This window comes from Haliotis rubra, unplaced genomic scaffold (genome assembly GCF_003918875.1).
Source record: "Haliotis rubra isolate DU_JTF1 unplaced genomic scaffold, ASM391887v1 Scf138, whole genome shotgun sequence".
Taxonomy (NCBI): Eukaryota; Metazoa; Mollusca; class Gastropoda; order Lepetellida; family Haliotidae; genus Haliotis; species Haliotis rubra.
The window spans coordinates 1506543-1527642 of record NW_025765314.1 but is presented as its reverse complement, the minus strand read 5'-3'; the positions used below and the strand labels follow the sequence as shown (position 1 = coordinate 1527642).

The following is a 21100-nucleotide window of genomic DNA, read 5'->3' as shown; positions in this document are numbered from 1 at the left end:
ATTTAGTTCATCTGAGTTGTGAGCTATTGGGACAAACTACTTGATATGCCCATTATTGGGGGTTTGGGTATTTCATGGAGTTTTTGTCAAAATATATCTTCCTGGTTAAGACATAAATCATCAGTTTGTCCGATTATGTCAATTAACAGAATTACTGTTTGTAAGCAATGATATAATTATTCTGTTTCTTGCTAAAAGTCCCATACCTTGACCCTAGAATATTAGATGTTGTGTGCCTCAGTGTGAATGTTTCTTACAAAACATAACAGCATTTTAGAACATGTATACATATTTCTTATACAGTGAGTGAGTGAGTTAAGATTTATAGTCACATCTGGAATATTTCGGCCATATGGTGACTTTTTCTTATACAGTCACGTGATGGCCGATGGTATATGGGCAATAACAATCATAGAGGATCTCTGTTTCCTCCATACCTCCCTGAGAGCTTAGAACCAAACTTGGTGATCTGAAGAGATCACATATATACCGGGTACTTGTATGATTGTCAGTTGACAGCCAGACACCTATGATTTACATATGGTTTCTGTCATCTGCAAGATTTAACAGTTTTTTATTTAATATCAGATTTTCTATGACTGAACAATTCTTTTTTTGTTAAATATGTATACATATATATATTTTTGAGAATTAAAAAATCATGATTACAGACATAATGTTGTTTAGTCTTTGTTGAATTTGAATTCCTGACACCATAGAGACCAAATATCATAGTTTTTCCAACTTACGAAGCATGTACACACTGGCACTAAATATGTATGCCAGAAAGAGTAGTGAGAGACACAACTGAGTGAGTTTAGTTTTACGCCGCTTTTAGCAATATTCCAGCAATATCACAGCGGGGGACACCAGAAATGTGCTTCATACATTGTACCCATGTGGGGAATGGAACGTCTTCAGCGTGACAGCTTTAACCACTAGGCTACCCCTCCGGCCCAAGAGTGTGTGAGTGAGTTTAGTATTACTCCGCACTCAGCAATATTCCAGCTATATGGCGCCGCCGCCCCAAGAGGCACAACTAGGAACATTGAACTGTAGGGCTTTAGACCATTAGGTATGCTTTCCTTGATCTCTTACTGGCTTCCAAGGTTACATTAATTCAGGATAAGATGAATCTGCAAAAGAAATTCCTAGGATCATGTTCAGACAATGCCATAAAGCAAATGTAAATTAAAATAATCCTATCACAAACACCAAGGTTTACATCCAGGTCACAGAACCATCCGGAATCCAAATTGCCTCACAAAATGTCTGTTCCTATGTTTTGAAAGTTCAATCAAATACAAATAGGATATAGATCATCCCAAACTGGCTCCCTACAGTTGATATTTCCACATCACTAGAACACAGTTGACAATGCTATGATGTCACAAAGTTGATAGCATCACAATTCTATGATGTGATACAGCTTATTATTACCCACGTGGTCAACGTATTGGTAGGTAGTTGCATACGAATCTCGTACGTCACACGAGTGTCGTATTGCGTTGACCTGTGTCGTAACGACTTGACCTGAGATTCTAACGATTTGATTGGATAACCGATGACCTCTCAATTAGGTCACATTCTGACGTAACTATTTTTTCATTCATAACAAACACGTGAATTCATTCATTCTACAACTTAAATGCATTGTGGGAATGTAAACATCGCGAACGTTGCCGTGTCGCTGTTTAATTGTGAGTCGAACTGAGACATTATATCAGTCGAAAAACATAAACGCAATGTTTCCACCAGTGATGTTAGCCGAATGAAGCAACTGGAAACCAAGAAACGAGGTGCTACGGAGTAGTTTACTGTAGGAGGCTGTACGAGGCGATGACAACTGACATGCATCGTGACGTCGGTTACCAAGGCAGTGACGTCATTACAGTGTGACGTCATGCAAATATTGTACTACAGTACAAAACTCTTCCGCAACCTCTTTATGAAACCGGTTTCGGTTTGAAACCAAAATATTAACAAAATACGCTAATTTGTCAATTTAATGCATGTAAGATGTGGGTAATAAATGAAAATACCACTCTCAGTCTCATTACATACGAATTATACGAAACTCGTGATCTTCCTATGATATCCGACTCCTCGCTTTCGCTCGGTCGATAATAACCTACAGGAAGGACACCTCATTGAATATAATCTAATATGTAACGAGACCTCGTAGTATTCTCTATTGATGTCACACTGCTATGACATAACTAAGATAACTGCTAAAGAAGCCTAATGGCAGTTTTGTGTTCAGATAAATTCATTCTTTTTACTGATGAAGAATGATTTGGGATGATAAAAATTCTCTCCCCTCGTGTCTTCTGATATCAATATATCGTTGATTAAAGTAAAAATATCCTCGGCAAAACTCAGATATTTGTAACTTTAATCAACTCGTCGATGATATATTTGATATCCAGAATACACAGAGGTGAATCTTATGTCCTAATATGAAGCTCAGTTTTAGCCATTAACCAAAGGTATCTGCTAGACACGAAACTAAAAGTGGCTTCAAAGAACATAAAAACTTGTTTTTACTGGACAGTAGATTTTACATCAGTAACAGTGAATATTTTCCATCGAAGCTGACCGCACAAGCATTGACTAACAACTAGTCTCTGAAATGAAAATATTTTACAGAGAAAAGAGCTCATAATAAAAAAAAAAATATAATGGAAAAGAGCCCTGAGGGCTGTGGAAATCTAGACTTGCCACATTTTTCTAGACTTGCGTGGGCTTTCTTGAATATAATTTACTTCAGGGTCTGTAGGAAAGACTATGACAAGCATAACAGTGGAGCAAGATGTATAAATTGATAACTGAAAACAATATGCCGTATTTGGGGAATACGTACACTAGTTGAAACGAGCTAAAACATAACGGTTTCAGAATTATTACATTGTTTATTTAGATGTTTGGTTTGGTTGGTTGTTTACGCCGCACTCAGCAATATTCCAGCTATATGGCGGCAGTCTGTTAATAATCGAGTCTGGACCAGACAATCCAGTGATCAACAGCCTGAGCATCAATCTACGCAACTGGGATACGATGACTTGTCGCCAACCAAGTCAGCTAGCCCTGACCGCCCAATCCCGTTAGTAACAAGGATGAGTTACTGAAGATCAATTTTAACCCTGATCTTTGCGGGGTTTTTATTTTGAAGCTTTAGGCTTCCAGTGACGTGACCTTACCTATAGGTGACAACTGACATCATATATGTAAACGTCATGGTACTGGTTAATGAAACATTATTGCACAGTCAGAAACATGACCTTTGGCATTCGTGAGGCTGACATGGCCACAAACAACACTTTGCCCATCGAGAAACATCCATTAAATGTCCAGGATACTGTTGCAAGAAACAACCTTGGGCTATGACTGTCGTAAGTCTATGTTACGGTATGTGTGTAACGATCAACTTAACCCTACAACTGTCGTAGAGTCTATGTTAAGGTATGGGAGTTCAAATGACCTTAACCCTACGACTGTCGTAAAGTCTATGGCAAGGTATGTGTGTTACGATCATCTTAACCCCACGACTATCATAAGTCTATGTTACGGTATGTGTGTTACGATCACCTTAACCCCTAACAACTGTGGCGTAAAGTCTATGTTACGGTATGTGTGTTACGATCATCTTAACCCAAAGACTGTCGTAAAAGTCTATGTTTAAGGTATGTGTGTTACGATCATCTTAACCCTACAACTGTCGTAAAGTCTATGTTAAGGTATGTGTTTTACGATCATCATAACCCAAAGACTGTCGTAAGTCTATGTTAAGGTATATGTGTTACGATCATCTTAACCCAAAGACTGTCGTAAAGTCTATGTTAAGGTATGTGTGTTACGATCATCTTAAGCCCTACAACTGTCGTAAGTCTATGTTGAAGGCATGGGAGTTAATATCGCCTTAACCCTACGACTGTCGTAAGTCTATGTTAAGGTATGTGTGTTACGATCACCTTAAGGGTGAGATCACGTTGTGCAGCGGCACCTTATAGCGTTGCTGTGCTCAGACTTTGACCTTGACACAGTAGTTCGGTACGTGGCCTGTAACTGGCCTATGTCATGTCTGTTTCAACTGGCAACTCGAATCTGATGGTGTGTGGAGACACATGTGCCCCCCCCGGAATGGTATACCTGTCATTAGACTGTAAGTGCTTGCCGTATAACGATTCTAGGGTTTAGCAGCACCATGCCTCTCTTCCCTGGCTTTCACCAAGGAGGTAAACATCCAGCAGATTTAATCGCCAGCACACAAAGTTAGCCATCTAATCCGGGCTCAGCCGGCTTCCCTTACCTTAGCTTGTGCTGGCGCTTAGGTGCCTGATTCTGAGTATTGAGTTCGAATCCCGGATGGGACTCAACCCAACAAAGTACTAGAATCTGTTCTTTACTGAGTTTCCATTATTAATATACCTGCCATTCCATGGTCACCTCCTTTCCTCACTATATACCTATATGTGTTCCAGGCCACTCCTCTCTTGTGTCTGTGTGTGTCCTTCCTGTCTGTTCTGTGTGTCCTTCCTGTGTCCTTCCTGTGTGTGTGTCTGTTCTGTGTCTGTGTCTCCTTCCTGTCCTGTGTGTGTGTGTGTGTCCTTCCTGTGTGTCCTTCCTGTGTGTGTGTGTCATTCTGTGTGTGTGTGTCTGTGTGTGTGTGTGTGTGTGTCTGTGTGTCCTCCATTCCTGTGTGTGTGTGTGTCTGTGTGTGTGTGTGTGTCCTTCCTGTGTGTGTCCTTCCTTGTCTGTGTGTGTGTGTCTGTGTCTTCTGTGTGTCCTTCCTGTGTGTGTCCTTCCTCCTGTGTCCTTCCTTCTGTGTTCCTGTGTGTGTGTGTCCTTCCTTCCTGTGTGTGTGTTCCTGTGTGTGTCCTTCTGTGTGTGTCCTGTGTCCTTCCTGTGTGTGTGTGTCTGTGTCCTTCCTGTGTGTGTCCTTGTGTGTGTGTCCTGTGTGTGTGTCTGTGTGTGTCCTTGTGTGCCTCCTTCCTGTCCTTCCTCCTTGTGTGTGTGTCCTTCCTGTGTGTTGTGTGTCCTTCCTGTGTGTCCTTCCTGTCTCCTTCCTGTGTGTCCTTCCTGTGTGTGTGTGTGTCCCTGTGTGTGTGTCCTGTGTGTCCTGTCCTTCCTGTGTGTCCATGTCCTCCTGTGTGTGTGTCCTTGTGTCCTGTGTGTGTGTCCTTTGTGTGTGTCCTTCCTCCTGTGTCTTCCTTGTGTGTCCATGTGTGTGTGTGTGTCCTTCCTGTGTGTGTCCTTCCTGTGTCCTGTCCTTCCTGTGTCCTTCCTGTGTGTGTCCTTCCTGTGTCCTGTGTCCTGTGTGTCCTCCATTCCCCTGTGTGTCCTTGTGTCCATTCCTCCTTCCACCCTATCCCTTCCTGTCTATTTCCTTCTCATTCCATTATCCTTCCATCTCCTCCTCTTATGTCCACTCCTTTCCTTCTGTCTCTTCCATTCCACTATTTTGTATGTCCATTTCCACCTTCTTCATATTTTCCTTCCTTCTCCTTTCCCTCTATTCATCTGTGTCCTCCTATGTGTCCATCATTCCTTGTCAACCTATTGTGTCCTTCACTCCTGTTCTTTCTTCCATCTGTTTCCTTCATTATCCTTCTGTATTTTCTATGTCCTTCCTATTTCCATGTATATCCACTCCTCTTCATTCTTTGTCCTCTTTATCCATTCCATTTCTTTCTATTTTCACATGTTGTCTTCCTTCTCTCTTCTTGTGTTCTACCTCCTTTACTTGTTCTTTCTGTGTTTGTGCTATATCTATCTTATTTCGTATATTCCTATGTTCTCCGTTCATCTGTCCATTTCTATCCTTCTGTGTGTCCTTCCTTCCACTGTCACATGTTTGTGTATGTCCTTTTCCATGTATGTCCTTCATGGTGTCTTTTGTGTGCTCCTGTGTTCCTATTTATTATATGTCCTTTTATGTCCTTCCTGTGTGTGTCTATTTGTGTCTATTTTGTATCGTGTCTGTGTGTGTGTCTTTGTGTGTGTGTCCTTCCTATTTTGTGTCCTTCCACTATGTGTGTGTGTGTGTATATGGCTCCTTATTCCTGTGTGTGTGTCCTTGGCCATGTCCATTCCTGTGTGTTGTCTTCCTTGGGTCCTGTCTGTGTGTCTGTGTGTGTCTGTTGTCTTTCTGTCCTTGTGTGTCGTGTGGTCTCCTTGTTGCTGTTCCGTCATGTGTCATGTCTGTGTCCATGTGTTCCTTGTGTGGTCCTTCCTTGTGTGTGTGTGTGTGTGTGTCCTTCTGTGTGTCTGTGTGTGTCTTCCATGTGTGTGTGTCCATGTGTGTCCTTCCTTGTCATTCCATTTGGTCATCTTGATCATGTCAATTGTCTCATGTTTGTGTCCTTCCTGATTCGTGTGTCCTTCATGCATGTCTATCCTTCCCTCCTCAGTCACATGTGTCCTTCATCTGATTATATCCTTCCTGGGATTATTATATCCACCTGTTGTATGTCCATTTCACCTGGTGTGTTAGATTAGTATGTCCATTCTGTTTATGTCCATGCCTCTGTTAGGTGTGTGATTCTTCACCTGTTACATGTGTCGATTCACCTGTTGTGTGTGTATTCTTCACCTGTTTGTGTGTATTCTTCACCTGTTGTGTGTATGTTCTTCACTGTTGTGTGTATCCTTCACCTGTTACGTGTGTATCCTTCACCTGTTGCGTGTGTGTTCTTCACCTGTTGATTGATGTTCTTCATGTTGGTGTGTCATTCACCTGTTAGGTGTGTGTCCTTCACCTGTTGCAGTCATTGCCTGTTAGGTGTATGTCAGCCACCTGTGCGATGTGTATCAGCCTGTTGTTTGTATGTCCTTCACCTGTTGGTGTGTGTCAATACCTGTTGGGATTGTCACCCTGTTGTGTGTGTGTCCTTCACCTGATTGTGTGTGCGTCCAATTCATGTTGTGTGTATGTTCTTCATGGGTTGGATGGGACTGGACTCAGTTCTGCAGTGATCGTTTCAAATCAGTTATTCTCCCCCAATAGATTGTTTCTATGTTTCCTCAGCCTCAAACAGATTGCTCACGTGATCCCTCTTCCCATTTCCTCCCATGTCCATGGTTTGGAATCCCAAGGATCTTCAGTACTTTATATGGGTTGCCATTGTGTCAGAAGCGATCCTAGACCTCCTTTCTTCATATATAAGGTGATCGTAAGTCCACTTCAAGACAACCTTAAGTACAATGTTCAAAAAAGGGTGGGTTGGGTTAAACTTAATAAAGGTTGCTTCGTGAAGAGAACCCCTAGACATAAAGGTGGTCAGTAACATACATACCATAACATGGACTTAGGGGATTCAGGCATGGCTAAGATTGGTCGTAACATGAAACCATAACATAGACTTAGGGTTGGCATGGCGCTAAGGTGGTCGTAACGCCCATGGCATAACCCAGACTGGCGGCTGGCATAGCCCTAAGATTGGGGTGTGTATGCCGGCATGGACTTAGGGCTGGCATGGCGCTAAGGGTGGTCGTAACGCCCATACCATAGCATGGACTTAAGGACTGGCCTTGGCTACGCTAAAGATTGGTCGTAACGCCATACCATAACATGGACTTAGGGGGCTGGCATGGCGCTGGGTGGTCGGTAACGCCATACCATAACATGGACTTAGGGCTGGCATGGCGCTAAGATTGTTGATCATGTATACCATGGCATGGACTTGGGACTGGCATGGCGCTAAGGTGATCAACATATACCATAACATAGACTTAGGGCTGTAGCATGGCGCTAAGGTGATCAGCATAATACCATAACATGGACTTGGGGCTGGCATAAGCGCTGGGGTATGCTTTGGCAAAACGCCACCTGTTGGATAACCTTCGTTGTCCGGTGCCTTCGGATGTATGTCATACCACAGAGGTTGGGGATTGCCACCAACGTCGTCATCAGGCCAAAGATCGAAGCGAACGTGTACACACCTCGGCAGTGATGCCGTGGTACAGACCCTGAAGCAAATATATTCGAGAGAACACGCAAGGTCTAGAAAATGTGGCAAGTCTAGATTTCCCACAGCTGACAATGAAAGAGAGTCCCTGGGCTCGCGCATTTACAATTTTATTTTAAAGGCTTGTATTTTCTGTAAGAAATATATGCATTTCAGGACTAGCTGTTGGTCTGCTCCAGCAACAAACACTCACTGTGCTTGAACCAGTGTCTTCACCATGCCACTTCAGCCCCATTCTCTTCCCACAGGGTTACTCCTGTCTATCTTTCGTGAGATGTGACCAGTAATGAGACAACTCCCGTGCCTAAAGGTTCCAACGATTCATTACACGTCGCGGTGATATTGTTGACGGAAATTAGCAGGGACCACTCAGTTTGGTTGAAAATTACGTTCTTCCGTCACTAATGCACATAGAACTGTCAATAATATTAGCAGGAACTACATTTATCCCGATACACAGGATACGAACGTGGTGGATTGTGACGGGCCATCCAAGATAGTTCAGACGTACTTTTCCGTTAGCCAGAGCGATGTTTTGTAGAAGATGACTGAACATTTGACACTTTTTGATAAACAGGGGCGATTCACAACTCATTTGTAGTCGGATTAAAATTAACTAATTAGAAAGCCTCAGAACCTGAGAATATCTAGACTTGTTTCATTTTAGAGCTTTAGCATTGCAGACAGGCCTTTAGGGGATTATGGAGAACAATCTGCAGTTGAGGGTGAGAGAGACAGACTAACATGGCAAGACTGAGGGCTAGGGGATGGAGAATAATGCGGTTCCAGGGGCTGAGACAGACTAACATGGCAGACAGGGCTAGGGATGTTGGGAGAATAATGCAGTTCAGGGAGTGAGAGACAGACTAACATAGCAGACAGGGCTAGGGATGGAGAATAATGCAGTTCAGGAGTGAGAGACAGACTAACATGGCGAAGACAGGGGCTAGGGATGGAGAATAATGCAGTTGAGGGGAGAGACAGACTAACATGGCAGACAGGGCTAGGGGATGGAGAATAATGCGGTTGAGGTGTGAGACAGACTAACATTGCAGACAGGGCTAGGGATGGAGAATAGTAATGCAGTTTCAGGAGGCAGAGACAGACTCACATGGCAGACAGGGCTAGGGGATGGAGAATAATAAATGCAGTTTAGGGAGTGAGACAGACTAACATTGCAGAACAGGGCTAGGGATGAAAGAATAAATGCAGTTGAGGTAGTGGGGTGGAGCTGGCATTGCAGACCTGGGGCTAGAAGGATGGGAAAGACAATGCTGGTTCAGGGAGTGAGAGACACAGACTAACATTGCAACGAACAGTGCTAGGGGATGGAGAATAAATGCAGTTCAGGAGTGAGAGACAGACTAACATGGCAGACAGAGCTAGGGGATGGAGAATAATGCAGTTCAAGGAGTGAGAGAGACAGACTAACAGCTGTGCAGACAGGGGCTAGGGATGGGAGAATAATGCAGTTCAAGGAGTGAGAGACAGACTAACATGTGCAGACAGGGCTAGGGATGAGAGAATAATGCAGTTCAGGAGTGAGAGACAGACTAACATGGCAGACAGGGCTAGGGGATGGAAATAATGCAGTTCAAGGAGTGAGGCCAGACTAACATAACCCATGCTTGAACTTGGGGCTAGGGGATGAGAGAATAATGCAGTTCAAGGGAGTGAGAGACAGACTAACATTACAGACAGGGCTAGAGGGATGGAGAATAATGCAGTTCAGGGAGTGAGAGACAGACTAACATAGCAGACAGGGCTAGGGATGGAGAGAATAATGCAGTTGAGAAGTGAGAGACAGACTAACATAGCAGACACAGGGCTAGAGGGTTGGAGAATAATGCTAAGTTGAGGAGTGAGAGAGACAGACTAACATGGCAGACAGGGCTAGGGGATGGAGAATAATGCAGTTCAGAGGGAGTGAGAGACAGACTAACACTTGCTTGAAGACAGGGCTAGAGGATGGAGAATAATGCAGTTGAGAAGTGAGAGACAGACTCCACATGTCTGCAGTGCTCTCGTATGCAAATGCCACTGCACCACCCTGACGAATAATGAATGTGATTCGATGTAGTTCCACTTGTGCAGTCTTGAATTGAGTTTTTACTTTCTGCAATCAATTACCTACGTGTTGAAGTGGCAACGTGTTACTCTACAACACTGAGGAAACTGTGGCAACAGTCAGTGTGTGTCAGCGTCACCACGTGTTGTCTGACATACACAGATCCTGAACCAGGAAATACATCCCCAGAAACACAATACTATATCTATAACAGTGGGTAAGAGTCCCTGTGGCTGTACGGTTAAAGAATGAAGAGGCCTCTATCTCTTTTTTTATTATTATATTGTCTTCAGTTGATTTAATAACTGGTGTTTTTTCTGTAAAAAATTCATTTCAGGAACAGGGGATTTTTGTATTACAAAGTGCGTTGAGGGAAGGAAAGGATATTCATAGAGCTATGTTTTTGGTATGTGTGAGCCTGTCAACCTGGCCTACTACAGTTGTTCAAAGTGACAAACGTAGATCACTGCAGTCAGTTGTAAACAAGGATCCATATAGGAGATCGTGTCATCTGTGTAAAAGACTGTCTCAATAACCTTGACAATCCAGCCCCGGGGAGACTAGAGTCAAGAAGGTGTGATGCAATTAAAGGTGTCTGTACCAACAGGAACGTGTCCATCTGTTTATAGCTATACTTTGAATGCTTAATTTGACAGGAAATTGACAGCTGGGTAAGGAATGCAGTAATTAGTGTAATTAATTCGATTGTTTTCATTAATTTTTCAGGAAACAGGTATAGGTAATGAGGAGGCCAATGTGTGTGATTCTTAAAGGGTGTGTGGTGGGTTAGAGTGGGGAGGTAGAGAAGCGGGGGTGGGGGGTGGCGTGTCCACCCTTAGCAAATGGGGGGAGGAATTAGAAAGCGGGGGGTGGGGTGACGTGTCTACCTTAGCAAATCAAACTTGCACGTTTGAGAAGGTTAACAGGTTAACGTAGAAATTACCCTCCCACATTCACTTTATATACATATTATTGACCACTATGAATGCACTCACAAGAAAACCTATACTGGCTATGTTGTAATGGGACTACAAATTAGGTAATACATTTCAATACTGGACAACATAAAACCAAATTTCATAATGTGGTCTTAACGTGGGAAACAGTATTTGTAACCACAGTATAGTCTACTCCAAAACTGTATGTTTAATCCACCCAGTAGTGCATATATTTACGATATTGATATAATTTATATCATGTATATCAATCATATTTGTACAAGAATGTGTTGTAGTGTTTGTACTCTGTCCCAGAGGAAGACGAAGTTTTGTCTCCTTCATCTTCTTCCCCTCCTCCTTCTTCTTCGCTGTCGTCTGCTTCTTCTATCAATTCGTAAGTGAAGGGAACATATATTTTAAATCCACTAAGAATTTCCATGATTCAGGATTTTATTATATGCTAATTTCTGATCACATCATTTATTGCAGAGGTCCTGCTAAGGCAGGTTGATAGGCACATGTTACATCCCCCCTGCATCTCCCCCCCTCCATCTTGTAGTGTCAGTGGTGGGAGATACCTCCCCTCCTCCTCACCCCCGCGTCACCGTCAGGGGAGCTTCCCATGGGGCAGCGTAGCCCGACCCATCTGCACCATCGCAGCGTGTCCTTCAGCAGCGATATGGGAGGGAGGATTGAGTCGGCGTTAGTCACGGCGCTCAGCGGCACACGAGGAGACCCGCCCGTGATGTGACCACGCTGACCACATCATCGTCAACAGCAGCACGCAGCACAGAACACCCCAGTCAGTATCGGACCAAAGGGCACAGTGGAAGGTGCAGGTGTTTTTTCTGATCGGAATGCGAGTGTATGTACAACTTGTAAGCAGTAGTAGTAAGGGCGGGCAGACTTGACACTATTCACTGAGTACAGCATGTCTACCTCGGAACCATATGCACTGTGGGGCAGTGTCGTCGAAGCAAGAAGCTCGGAGTGTATGCAGGAACTGCGTGGGTTATATTTGAGCAAACGTAAGTTATTATAAAGCAGATGAGTGTGGCAGACGACATGACAGCTTCACTTGGGTATACAGATACAGCGGACCGATGATAACAGCTGTCGTCTGCTTACCGTCCAATGCCAAACTTTACTATGCTTTAGCACAACTTTCATCAGAGTAGAGATGATCGTCATCTAACATCTTTCATTTCAGGGCTTCTCTTGATATTAACATTAGAATCGAAGGTTATAAGTCCACTACGGATATTTGTACATGATCTAAAATCATCTTGTGCATACTGCTATATATAGTTGAACATGTTTTATTTTTCAGCAACAAAGTATATTTTTGGAGCTTAAACATGTTTTTGATTTTTCAACACTAAGGTATCTTTGAAGCTTAAAATGGTTGATGTACAACACGTACCTTATGACATTTGCATGAGTGGATTTGATAGTAAATGTTTACAGGCAATTGTTACTGAGTATAGCGACTTATATACCATGCACAGTGTACGTGTTAAACATGGTTCGGCTTTGAAGTTCCCACATGTTGGGACGGTGTGCGGGCTGCAGACGGTGTGGTGTGTTAAACCCGCTCTATCGACTGAACAAACGTACGGTATCTCCGTGTCTGGGTCCACAGTTGATGTACAGGGGAAGATCCACGAGGCTTTCATCAGCCTGATAGCACGTGATTAACACAGGGGTGTAGACAATGCTTGATATCTACAGGATTAGTTCAATTAGCTTCTACCAATGTCTCTTTACGTGGGACCTATAGCGAATAGTGGTATCGCTGTTAGGTGGGTGAGGGGGCGAGAGAATAGGGTGATGGAGAGAGAAGAGGTGAGAGAGAGAGAGAGAGAGAGAGAATAGGAGGGTGATGGAGAGTATATGGTGACGGAGAGAAGAAATTGAGAGAGGAGAGAGAGAGAGAGAGAATAGGGTGATGGAGAGAGAGAGAGTATGGTGTTGGAGAATTTAGGAGAGAGAGAGATTTGAGAGAGAGAAATTTGAGGAGAGAGAGGTGGGGAAGGGAATAGGGTGATGGAGAGAGGAATAGAGATGGGGAGGGAGGAAGTGTATAGTGTTGGAGAGAGAAATTTGAGAGAGAGAGAGAGGCATGTTATTTGAGAGAGAGAGAGAGAGAGAGAGGAGAGAGAGAGAGAGAGAGAGGAGGCGTGATTAGGAGAGAGAGAGGAGGCATGTCATTTGGAGTTAGAGAGAGAGAGGCAGCCGTTATTTGAGAGAGAGAGGAGCAAGTGGCCATTTGAGAGAGAGAGAGAGGGCATGAGAGAGGAGGAGAGGGAGATGTTATTCTTTTGAGGAGAGAGAGAGGAGAGAGAGGAGGATAATGTTATGAGAGGAGAGAGGAGGCATGTCATTTGAGAGAGAGAGAGCATGAGAGAGAGAGAGAGGCATGGTATCTTGAGAGAGAGAGAGAGAGAGAGAGAGAGAGAGAGGCATGTTATTTGAGAGAGAGAGAGAGGCATGTCATTTGGAGAGAGAGAGAGAGGCATGTTAGAATTTGGAGAGAGAGAGAGGAGAGAAGAGAGAGAGAGAGAGAGAGAGAGTATTATGTTGGAGAGAGAGAGATAGAGGAGAGGCATGTCATTTGGAGAGAGAGAGAAATTTGAGAGAGAGAGAGTGGGAGAGAATAGAGATTGATGGAGAGAGAGGAATAGGAATTGATGGAGGAGGTATGGTGTTGGAGGAAATTTGAAAGGAGAGAGAGAATAGGGTGATGGAGAGAGAGTATGGTGTTGGAGAGAGAAATTTGAGGAGAGAGAGAGAGAGAGAGGAATAGGGTGATGGAAGAGAATAGAATTTGACAGAGAGAGGGTGAGAGAGTGAGGGAGAGAGATTTGAGGAGAGAGAGGTGAGAGAGAGAGAGAATTTGAGAGAGTGAGAGAATAGGGTGATGGAGAGAGAGTATGGTGACGGAGAGAGAAATTTGAGAGAGAGAGAATAGGAGGGTGATGGAGAGAGACAGCAGGGCTAGGGCGTGTTTGGGGGAGATACTCTCATTAATCCTAATCGTGTTGTTTCTCAAGCTATGGCCTGAGTAATAAAGTGTTTGTGTTGGTGGACCGACATTTTACTAATATTTCCTTGGAGCTTGTGCTTTGGCTTACACCTAGAACTATTTGCGGGGCTATACTGCAATCCATCAGACCAAGTTCCTGAAATTCTTTCACTTGTCCAAATATTTACTTGTCTTGCCCACAGTGATATGCCAGTAGAATCAAGGGATAGTGTTCTTTGAGGCCCACTTAGGGTGAGGAACTATATATTTTTTGCTTAACGTAGTCGTCATGTGTTTTATGGTCTCTTTCATTCAAGGTATTGTCTCCCATAGCTAAAGGCTCAAACCTAGAGTGACATTAAACAGGCCCTGACATGATAGTGCACATATGTGTAATAACGAGATGATTGAGATGTACAAATGCAGCTGGTGTGTATGTGGCCAGTGAAGGTAAATGGCTCATGAACAAAAGTAACTTGGATCACGGGCGATGTGGCTCATTCAATCTGCATAATATTTATAAGTAAAATTGAATTTCCGGAGATTTGTTAAGCGTGTAATTGGGTTTACAATCAGGCACCATAAGACACATCTTTAAACCAACTGAGATTACCAATCTTCATAAAAATAGTGGCACTTCCTGTTAGTAGTTTCCTTGGTGTCTACAAGAATGATCTGTATACCTATGTTTTTAATACTTTTTTTTAAAAATGTTAACTGTAAAGACAAAATAAAAGGTCATGTTAAAAACAAGTTTTCACACGTCAACTGTACTGGGAAGAGGCCACACAATCTTGTCCAGCCTAACAGGGCACGAGTTCAAGATCTAAGGAGAGATAATGCAGCATGGTTTGAGATACAGCATCTGGGCAGTTATTAAAATGTCAGCTATCTCCCTCATCCAACCTCACCACCCCACCCCAATGCCGGCCCCATCCTGCCACAGACACCCCACATCTCCCTCAGGCTGACATTTGGCGGGCTCCTCTACAGTGATTAGGAACATCACTGAAGCCAGCAGGCCCCTGTGTAGAGTTTTTTTTGTCCTAGAGACAGAGAGGTATTTACTAGATTATATATCTTGTTATGTACTTAATAGAATATTGTCACTGTTTCTGTATGGAACGTTTGCACAATAAATATTTTATCTCTCTTATCTCTTTATATCTTTGCAGTCAACCATGGAAAGAAACTGTACTGTTACAGATGAAAATATAGTTCCTAAGAAATGGATTTATTATAATGTGTTTGTTACGTTTCCCTTTGATAGAAAATGAGAAAGAATTAGAATGAAATCTATGGCCTGAACTCCCAGAAATCTAGACTTGTGATTATGCATACTTGCAGCAGGTTTTATGATATATTTAGGGGTGGGATGGAGTGTCTGCCTGAGGAGGCTAGGTATTGTTGTATAGACAATGCTGTATGAGCTGAAATATTGTTTATATATATAAATATTGAAATATACTGAAAAAACAATTTCTCCTAAGATGTTTCATTCATTTCTTCAGGGAATTGCATAACAGCTTCTACTACTGAAGAGTTAATGAAACATGTAGGACTGAAAATGAAACACAGTGTTTTTTTTTGATCTATACTACCCATCAAAAGTTTAGACTCACTTAAAAGCACTCACTATATGTTATATATATATATGTATGGTTGCATCGAAATGAATTTCTCCTAGCAGAGCTGGCCTTTGGATGGATTGCGGGAGGAGGGATCATGCATCAAATTGCTGTACAGCATGTGCAAATATCATGCATGTGAACAGCTGCACGTTTTTATTAGCAGGGTGTCACGAATTAAATCCATTTCACTGAGTTTCATCATTTATTGAACTCATGACAATGAAATCTTTCAACGTTACAAATGTGTTTTACAATACATCCAGTCCATGTAAACAGTACCTTAAAACAGTATGGAAAGTTTTGCAAAATTTATTTGTCATCTGGTACAACACCTTGTGGCCTTCTATTATCAAACATATTTTATACGAGGAGTTGTGAATGGTCCATTTGTCTTGTAGACAACTATTCTTTGGATATGGACTGACTGAAGCTGAGTTTAGTTTACGCCACTTTTGCTTAATATTCAGCAATATATCACGGCAGGACACAGAAATGGGAGCTTCACACATTGTGCCCATGTGGGGAATCGAACCCAGGTCTTCAGCGTGAGCCAGCACTTTAACCACTAGAGCTACCCACCGCCCTTGGGTATGGAAAAGTTGTAAGCACAGTGTAATGTCTGTATGAAACGTATGGGCATCGAGGCCACTCCAGCCTCAATCTCTCTGACACAGACACTCTATCCCTGAACCAGACCTCCGCTTTCCAGTAAAAACAACATGGCTTGTCAAAGCTTCCTAACATTACAATACGCTGAGCCTCAACTGCCAATAGAATTGCATTTATTTTGCAAGGCTCCAGCAATAGACTAAAAGCTGTATTGCTAAAACAAGGAGACTGTTTAAAATGATGTGCTATGGATATCTACATTCATTCAAGCACAATCATATTTTCATTCCACACCTGCATTCACTTGAATCTCACAGAACAAGTGTATTTATGGAAACTTATGTATCTTCAGGTAGTTCCCATCCAGCACGATGGCAGATCCAGCGGAGTACTGCAGCTGCCCACCACAAGAAGCAGACAGACTCTACAAAGAGAACAAGCTTGACGGTGCACTCGAGAAATACTCCAAACTCCTTGAACAGAACCAGGACAACATTGAGCTGCTGCTGAGGCGATCCAGATGCTGCCTGATCTCAATGAATACAACCAGCTTCAATGACATAAGGCTGCTCACAGCGTGGACTCCACCCATGTGGCCTGCATTTGTTGTGGAAGGGCTGCAACGAGGGACAGGGGAGATCTTGCCTGGTTACACAAGGTGCACTGAGAGTTGATCCTAAACATCAGTATTAAGACTCAGAAACTACAAGCAGCCATTATGGCGGAGACATGAGAAAGAGTCTGTTGATGGGCCGACATTTTTGGTGGTGAAGTTCTGTACGGGATCCCTACCCCGGTAAGGGCTCTATCGGATGGAACGGAGATCCTCAACAAAGAGCACAAGATCTGCAATAACCAGGAGATCGCGGGCCGATACCCAACACCAAGCCGGAGGATGCCATAGGCAATGCTGCCATGGCGATGCAGTGCACCGGTGCGGGAGGCAACACTGGAGGTCACTCCGAGAGTCTTGTGACAGATCTGTGGCCAGGCCCGAGCCCCTGTGTTCTGTATCGGCGGCTGAGGGCAGGGTCCTTCTGGACAGGTCACAGCAGGAGGAACTCCCTCGTGATCTCTACGCCATCCCACCACAAAGTCGGTCAGTTGAGGTCTAGAGCAGGGAGGTAGGCCGTTTTGTGTATACAGGGGATTTCTGTGGAAACAGATTCAGATTAACCTAATGGTTACGGCATGGCAGGACTAATGACACAGCTTCTACCTGTTGATCAGAAGTATAAATGGGTATGACGTGTAGGTTTTGTTAGGAGTGGTGAGTGAGTATAGTTTTACGCCGATTTTAGCAATATTCCAACAATACCGGCGGGGGCACCACAAATGGGCTTCACACATTGTACCAATGAGGGGGAATCGAACCAGGGTCTTTGGCGTGACGAATAGCGCTTTCACCACTAAGGCTACTACCGCCCCTAGGTTTGTTGAGAGTTTAGATGGTTGATATAGCATATATATGGGTTTGTTTGGTTAGTTGTATGTACAGCAGTCAATAATATTCCAGCTCTATGACGGTCTGCTTAAAATATTCGAGTCTGAACCAGAAAATCCAGTGATTAACAGCATGAGAATCGATCTACGCAAATGGGATACCATGAACCAAACCAGTGAGCCCAACTAGCCGATCCCGTTTAGTTAAGCACTCTTGCGACAAGCGTGGGTTTCCTGAAGACAATTCTAATCGGATCTTCACAAGGTTCTATATCTGTGGGTGTATTGCCACCACAGAGGTCAGATGACCTTCGTATTCCGGGGGATAAGCTTACAGCAGAGTCACCTCAAATGATCCTTTATCACAGGATTTGGCAGCCATGTGATGGTCCCACATACAATGAAGTCAGTGTTAATGCCACATCGGGATGCCACTTCATAGTATAGATTACCAGTTGCAGAGGATTACAGATATATCGGCAAAATGTTTGCCATAACGGCGGGGTATGGATTTGTAATTAATTCTTCATCCACACGAGTACAAGCTTTCCATTTTGCATGTGAACACTACCTATGGTTTGCTGCAGAAACATCGGATGGAAAAGTTATTTCCGTTTAATGTCTTTATAAATATCAACAAGCACCACAGGTAATACCAAACATTTGATAAAGTAATCAGATGCACTCTAGGGGCATGCATTGTAACGCTATGGTACCCTGTCTGATCAGCTATTATGGTAAAGCACATTGAACGTTTTTAACGTAGCTGACTTGTTCAGGCAAATTCAATTGAAAATGGGGCTGCCAGTGTCTTCGAGTTCTGGTTCCAGGCCACCAAGATTAGTGACAACAAGGATGAGGAGTCAGCCATCTTATTCCAGAAAGTTCGCACCGAGAGACTCTACGGGCCTCTCACGAAGAAAGGTTCAGTGAAGAGAGTGGACTTTGGTCAGTTTGGCCGATCTATATTTACCACAGAGGGACATCGAGGAGGCAGATTCTTGACAGACAAAGCCAGTGTTACAATAAGAAAGTCATAAACTAACTACTTTGTACCTAGGTGTCATCATTGTGCCATGTCGCTGCTGTCCCAGAGGGACTATTTTAAGGGGAAACTCTGGACTTGTTTGATGACTCAATGAAAGATCTGGTGAAGGGCTGGCCGGATACCACACCTGTGTTGTGTGACGTGTGTAAGAGGGTGAAGTACTGCAGTGTCAAGTGCCAGAAGGGAATTATGGGCCAAATTACCACGGGTGATATGTCCTGGAAGGAACCCCGCTGCCAAGCTGGCTATACACGACCTGGTAGCCAATAAAGGTGTTGAGGTCCAAACAGACCGGAAGGAAGGAGGATGTTTGGCTGGCGTCATACAGTCCACTGGTCCTTGCCAGGATCTGGGGACCATTGTACAGGATGCCAAGACCATGATGAGGATCGGAAGGTCTAACACAACCATCAGCAGAACATTGGAGCGAGGGCAAAAGCCCCATTCAGAAGGAGGTACAAAGGTTTTGATGAACAGTAAATGGAGTGCATGTTGTTTTATGCCCTTATCGGCAATATTCCAGCAAGGTGGCCCAAAGTAATCAGATCTGGGTCGATCCACAAAGCGTTAAGTGACGTTACGACATATAAAGTAACTTTGTACTACTATAAAACTACGAATGACATAGTGCTGCGAACGTTTTGTGGATGGGGTCCCTGGATATACATACCAATGGTTACACCATTACACACATAACCAAATCCCGTGCCAGAGGGAAATGACTCTAGGGAGGGTAATATATGAGAATAAACATGTGTGTGTGCGTCTGCGTGTGTGTGTGTGTGTGTGTGTGTGTTTCCATTAAATTGATAAATGCGAACATTATTTTTGGGAACACAACAGACAAAAATGGACACGGACATGGCGAAAGTAAAGGAAACTGAAAAGCAACAGGGGAGGGTTTGTCTTCAGTAAATTGTGCGTCACAAAACTGTGACCCACCCAGTACTGAATGACGGTCCTTTAGATCAAGCCCTTGATTATGTTTCTTGGTTTGAAGGTGTCATTAAACCCAATCGTTCCCTCACTCCTCGCACCCTTACATCATCAGGCCATGGTTCAAGGGATTGACACTGTCCTGGGAACCTATCAATGGGTTTGAGTCCCAAAATGGTTTCATTGAAGGGCAACACTTGTTTTCACATCATTTGCAGCCCACGGTAAGTTAGGAGTTGGGTTGTCGCTTTAAGCAATATTCCTGCATTTATTGACATAGTCTTCACATACTGCTCCAACATGGATAATCAGTTGTAAGTAGTGACAAAAGGCAGGTATGCCTTAAAGCCTTGGCCGCCCGGCCTCAGCGTACAGTGAATCCGTGTATCATGTCTGGTGGTAGCTGAACCAAGTGTCATGTCTACTTACCGTTAACAATTAGTGATGTCTCCTTTGCGATTGATGCATTGAGTTTAGTTTTGCTGCACTCCAGCAATATTCAACTATATAAGCGTCGGTCTGTAAATAATCGAGTCTGGACCAGACAATCCCTAGTGAGCAACAGCATGAGCATCGATTTTTGCAGAAGGTACCGATATTTTCCATTTATTTTGCATTAATTTTTGTGTCGAAATTTGTAATAGATCCACACTAACAATTTCTTTGAATATTTGTGACCAAGAAATTCCATAAAACAAGAACACAAATGGTCTGGGAAAGTTCACTTTGAAACACCCAAGTTCATGTTTTAGTAGATGTCTGTTCATTTTGTTTCCATCTTGTTCTGTGACAGGTTCACTTAGCATTCAGATTGTACAGAAGGCAACCAGGCAGGATGCTGATATGATCAAAGGTATTTTTAGAATCTTCCAGAACAACAGCGTGGTATCAGCTACAGGAAATAGCAGGCAGAATTCAACGGCCGCTACTACCAGAGCAGTGTAACCTTCAGATGTTCACCTCCACCATACACCGTACCAGCACTTCTCTGTGTCCTTAAGCGGGCCCGTGAATCTGAAGATGCTCAAGTATTTGCAGAAGAATCCTAAACAGTCAGCCTTCACGGGAATGTTTTCCATGCTTGTCTGAACCATTCCTGCTACAACAGCATTGGAGGTCCGCGATGGCCGTTGTGGCGATACTTACGCCTGGGTGTTGCTGTAATCGCCAAACGGAACGTGAAGAGGTGAGGAGGTTCTCACCGATACATCGACACCTCCATGCCGCGGAAACTACGGCGCGCATGGCTGTACAGATCTTTCCAGCTTCTGGTGTCACTGTCTACGATGTCAGTATAGAGGTGACGACGCAACATCGTGCTACATGTCAGGTGGCCCGAAGAGAGGGCAAGAAGTTCCCCATCATGTGGAAAATGTCACTTTGAGCCTGGTGGCCTGTCAGAGAAGGCCGTGGAAGCAAAGGCCATAAGATCGTC

General features: G+C 43.6%; 1 protein-coding gene and 1 long non-coding RNA gene across 2 annotated transcripts in view; both read left to right on the top strand.

Moving 5' to 3' along the window:
* Positions 1 to 822: 822 nt before the first annotated feature.
* On the top strand, positions 823 to 16175 carry LOC124268422. Its single transcript, XR_006896276.1, has 3 exons — positions 823 to 877; positions 9800 to 9802; positions 16129 to 16175. It is a non-coding gene; the product is annotated as an uncharacterized LOC124268422 (long non-coding RNA).
* Positions 16176 to 17153: 978 nt separating this feature from the next.
* Positions 17154 to 21100, top strand: part of LOC124268442 (alanine--glyoxylate aminotransferase 2, mitochondrial-like) — a 20115-nt gene continuing 16168 nt past the window's right edge. The window contains exons 1-4 of the mRNA XM_046703401.1: positions 17154 to 17333; positions 18461 to 18629; positions 18897 to 19184; positions 20459 to 20518. Of these exons, the coding sequence (XP_046559357.1) occupies positions 17154 to 17333; positions 18461 to 18629; positions 18897 to 19184; positions 20459 to 20518 (697 nt within the window). The remainder of the gene's footprint in view (positions 17334 to 18460; positions 18630 to 18896; positions 19185 to 20458; positions 20519 to 21100) is intronic.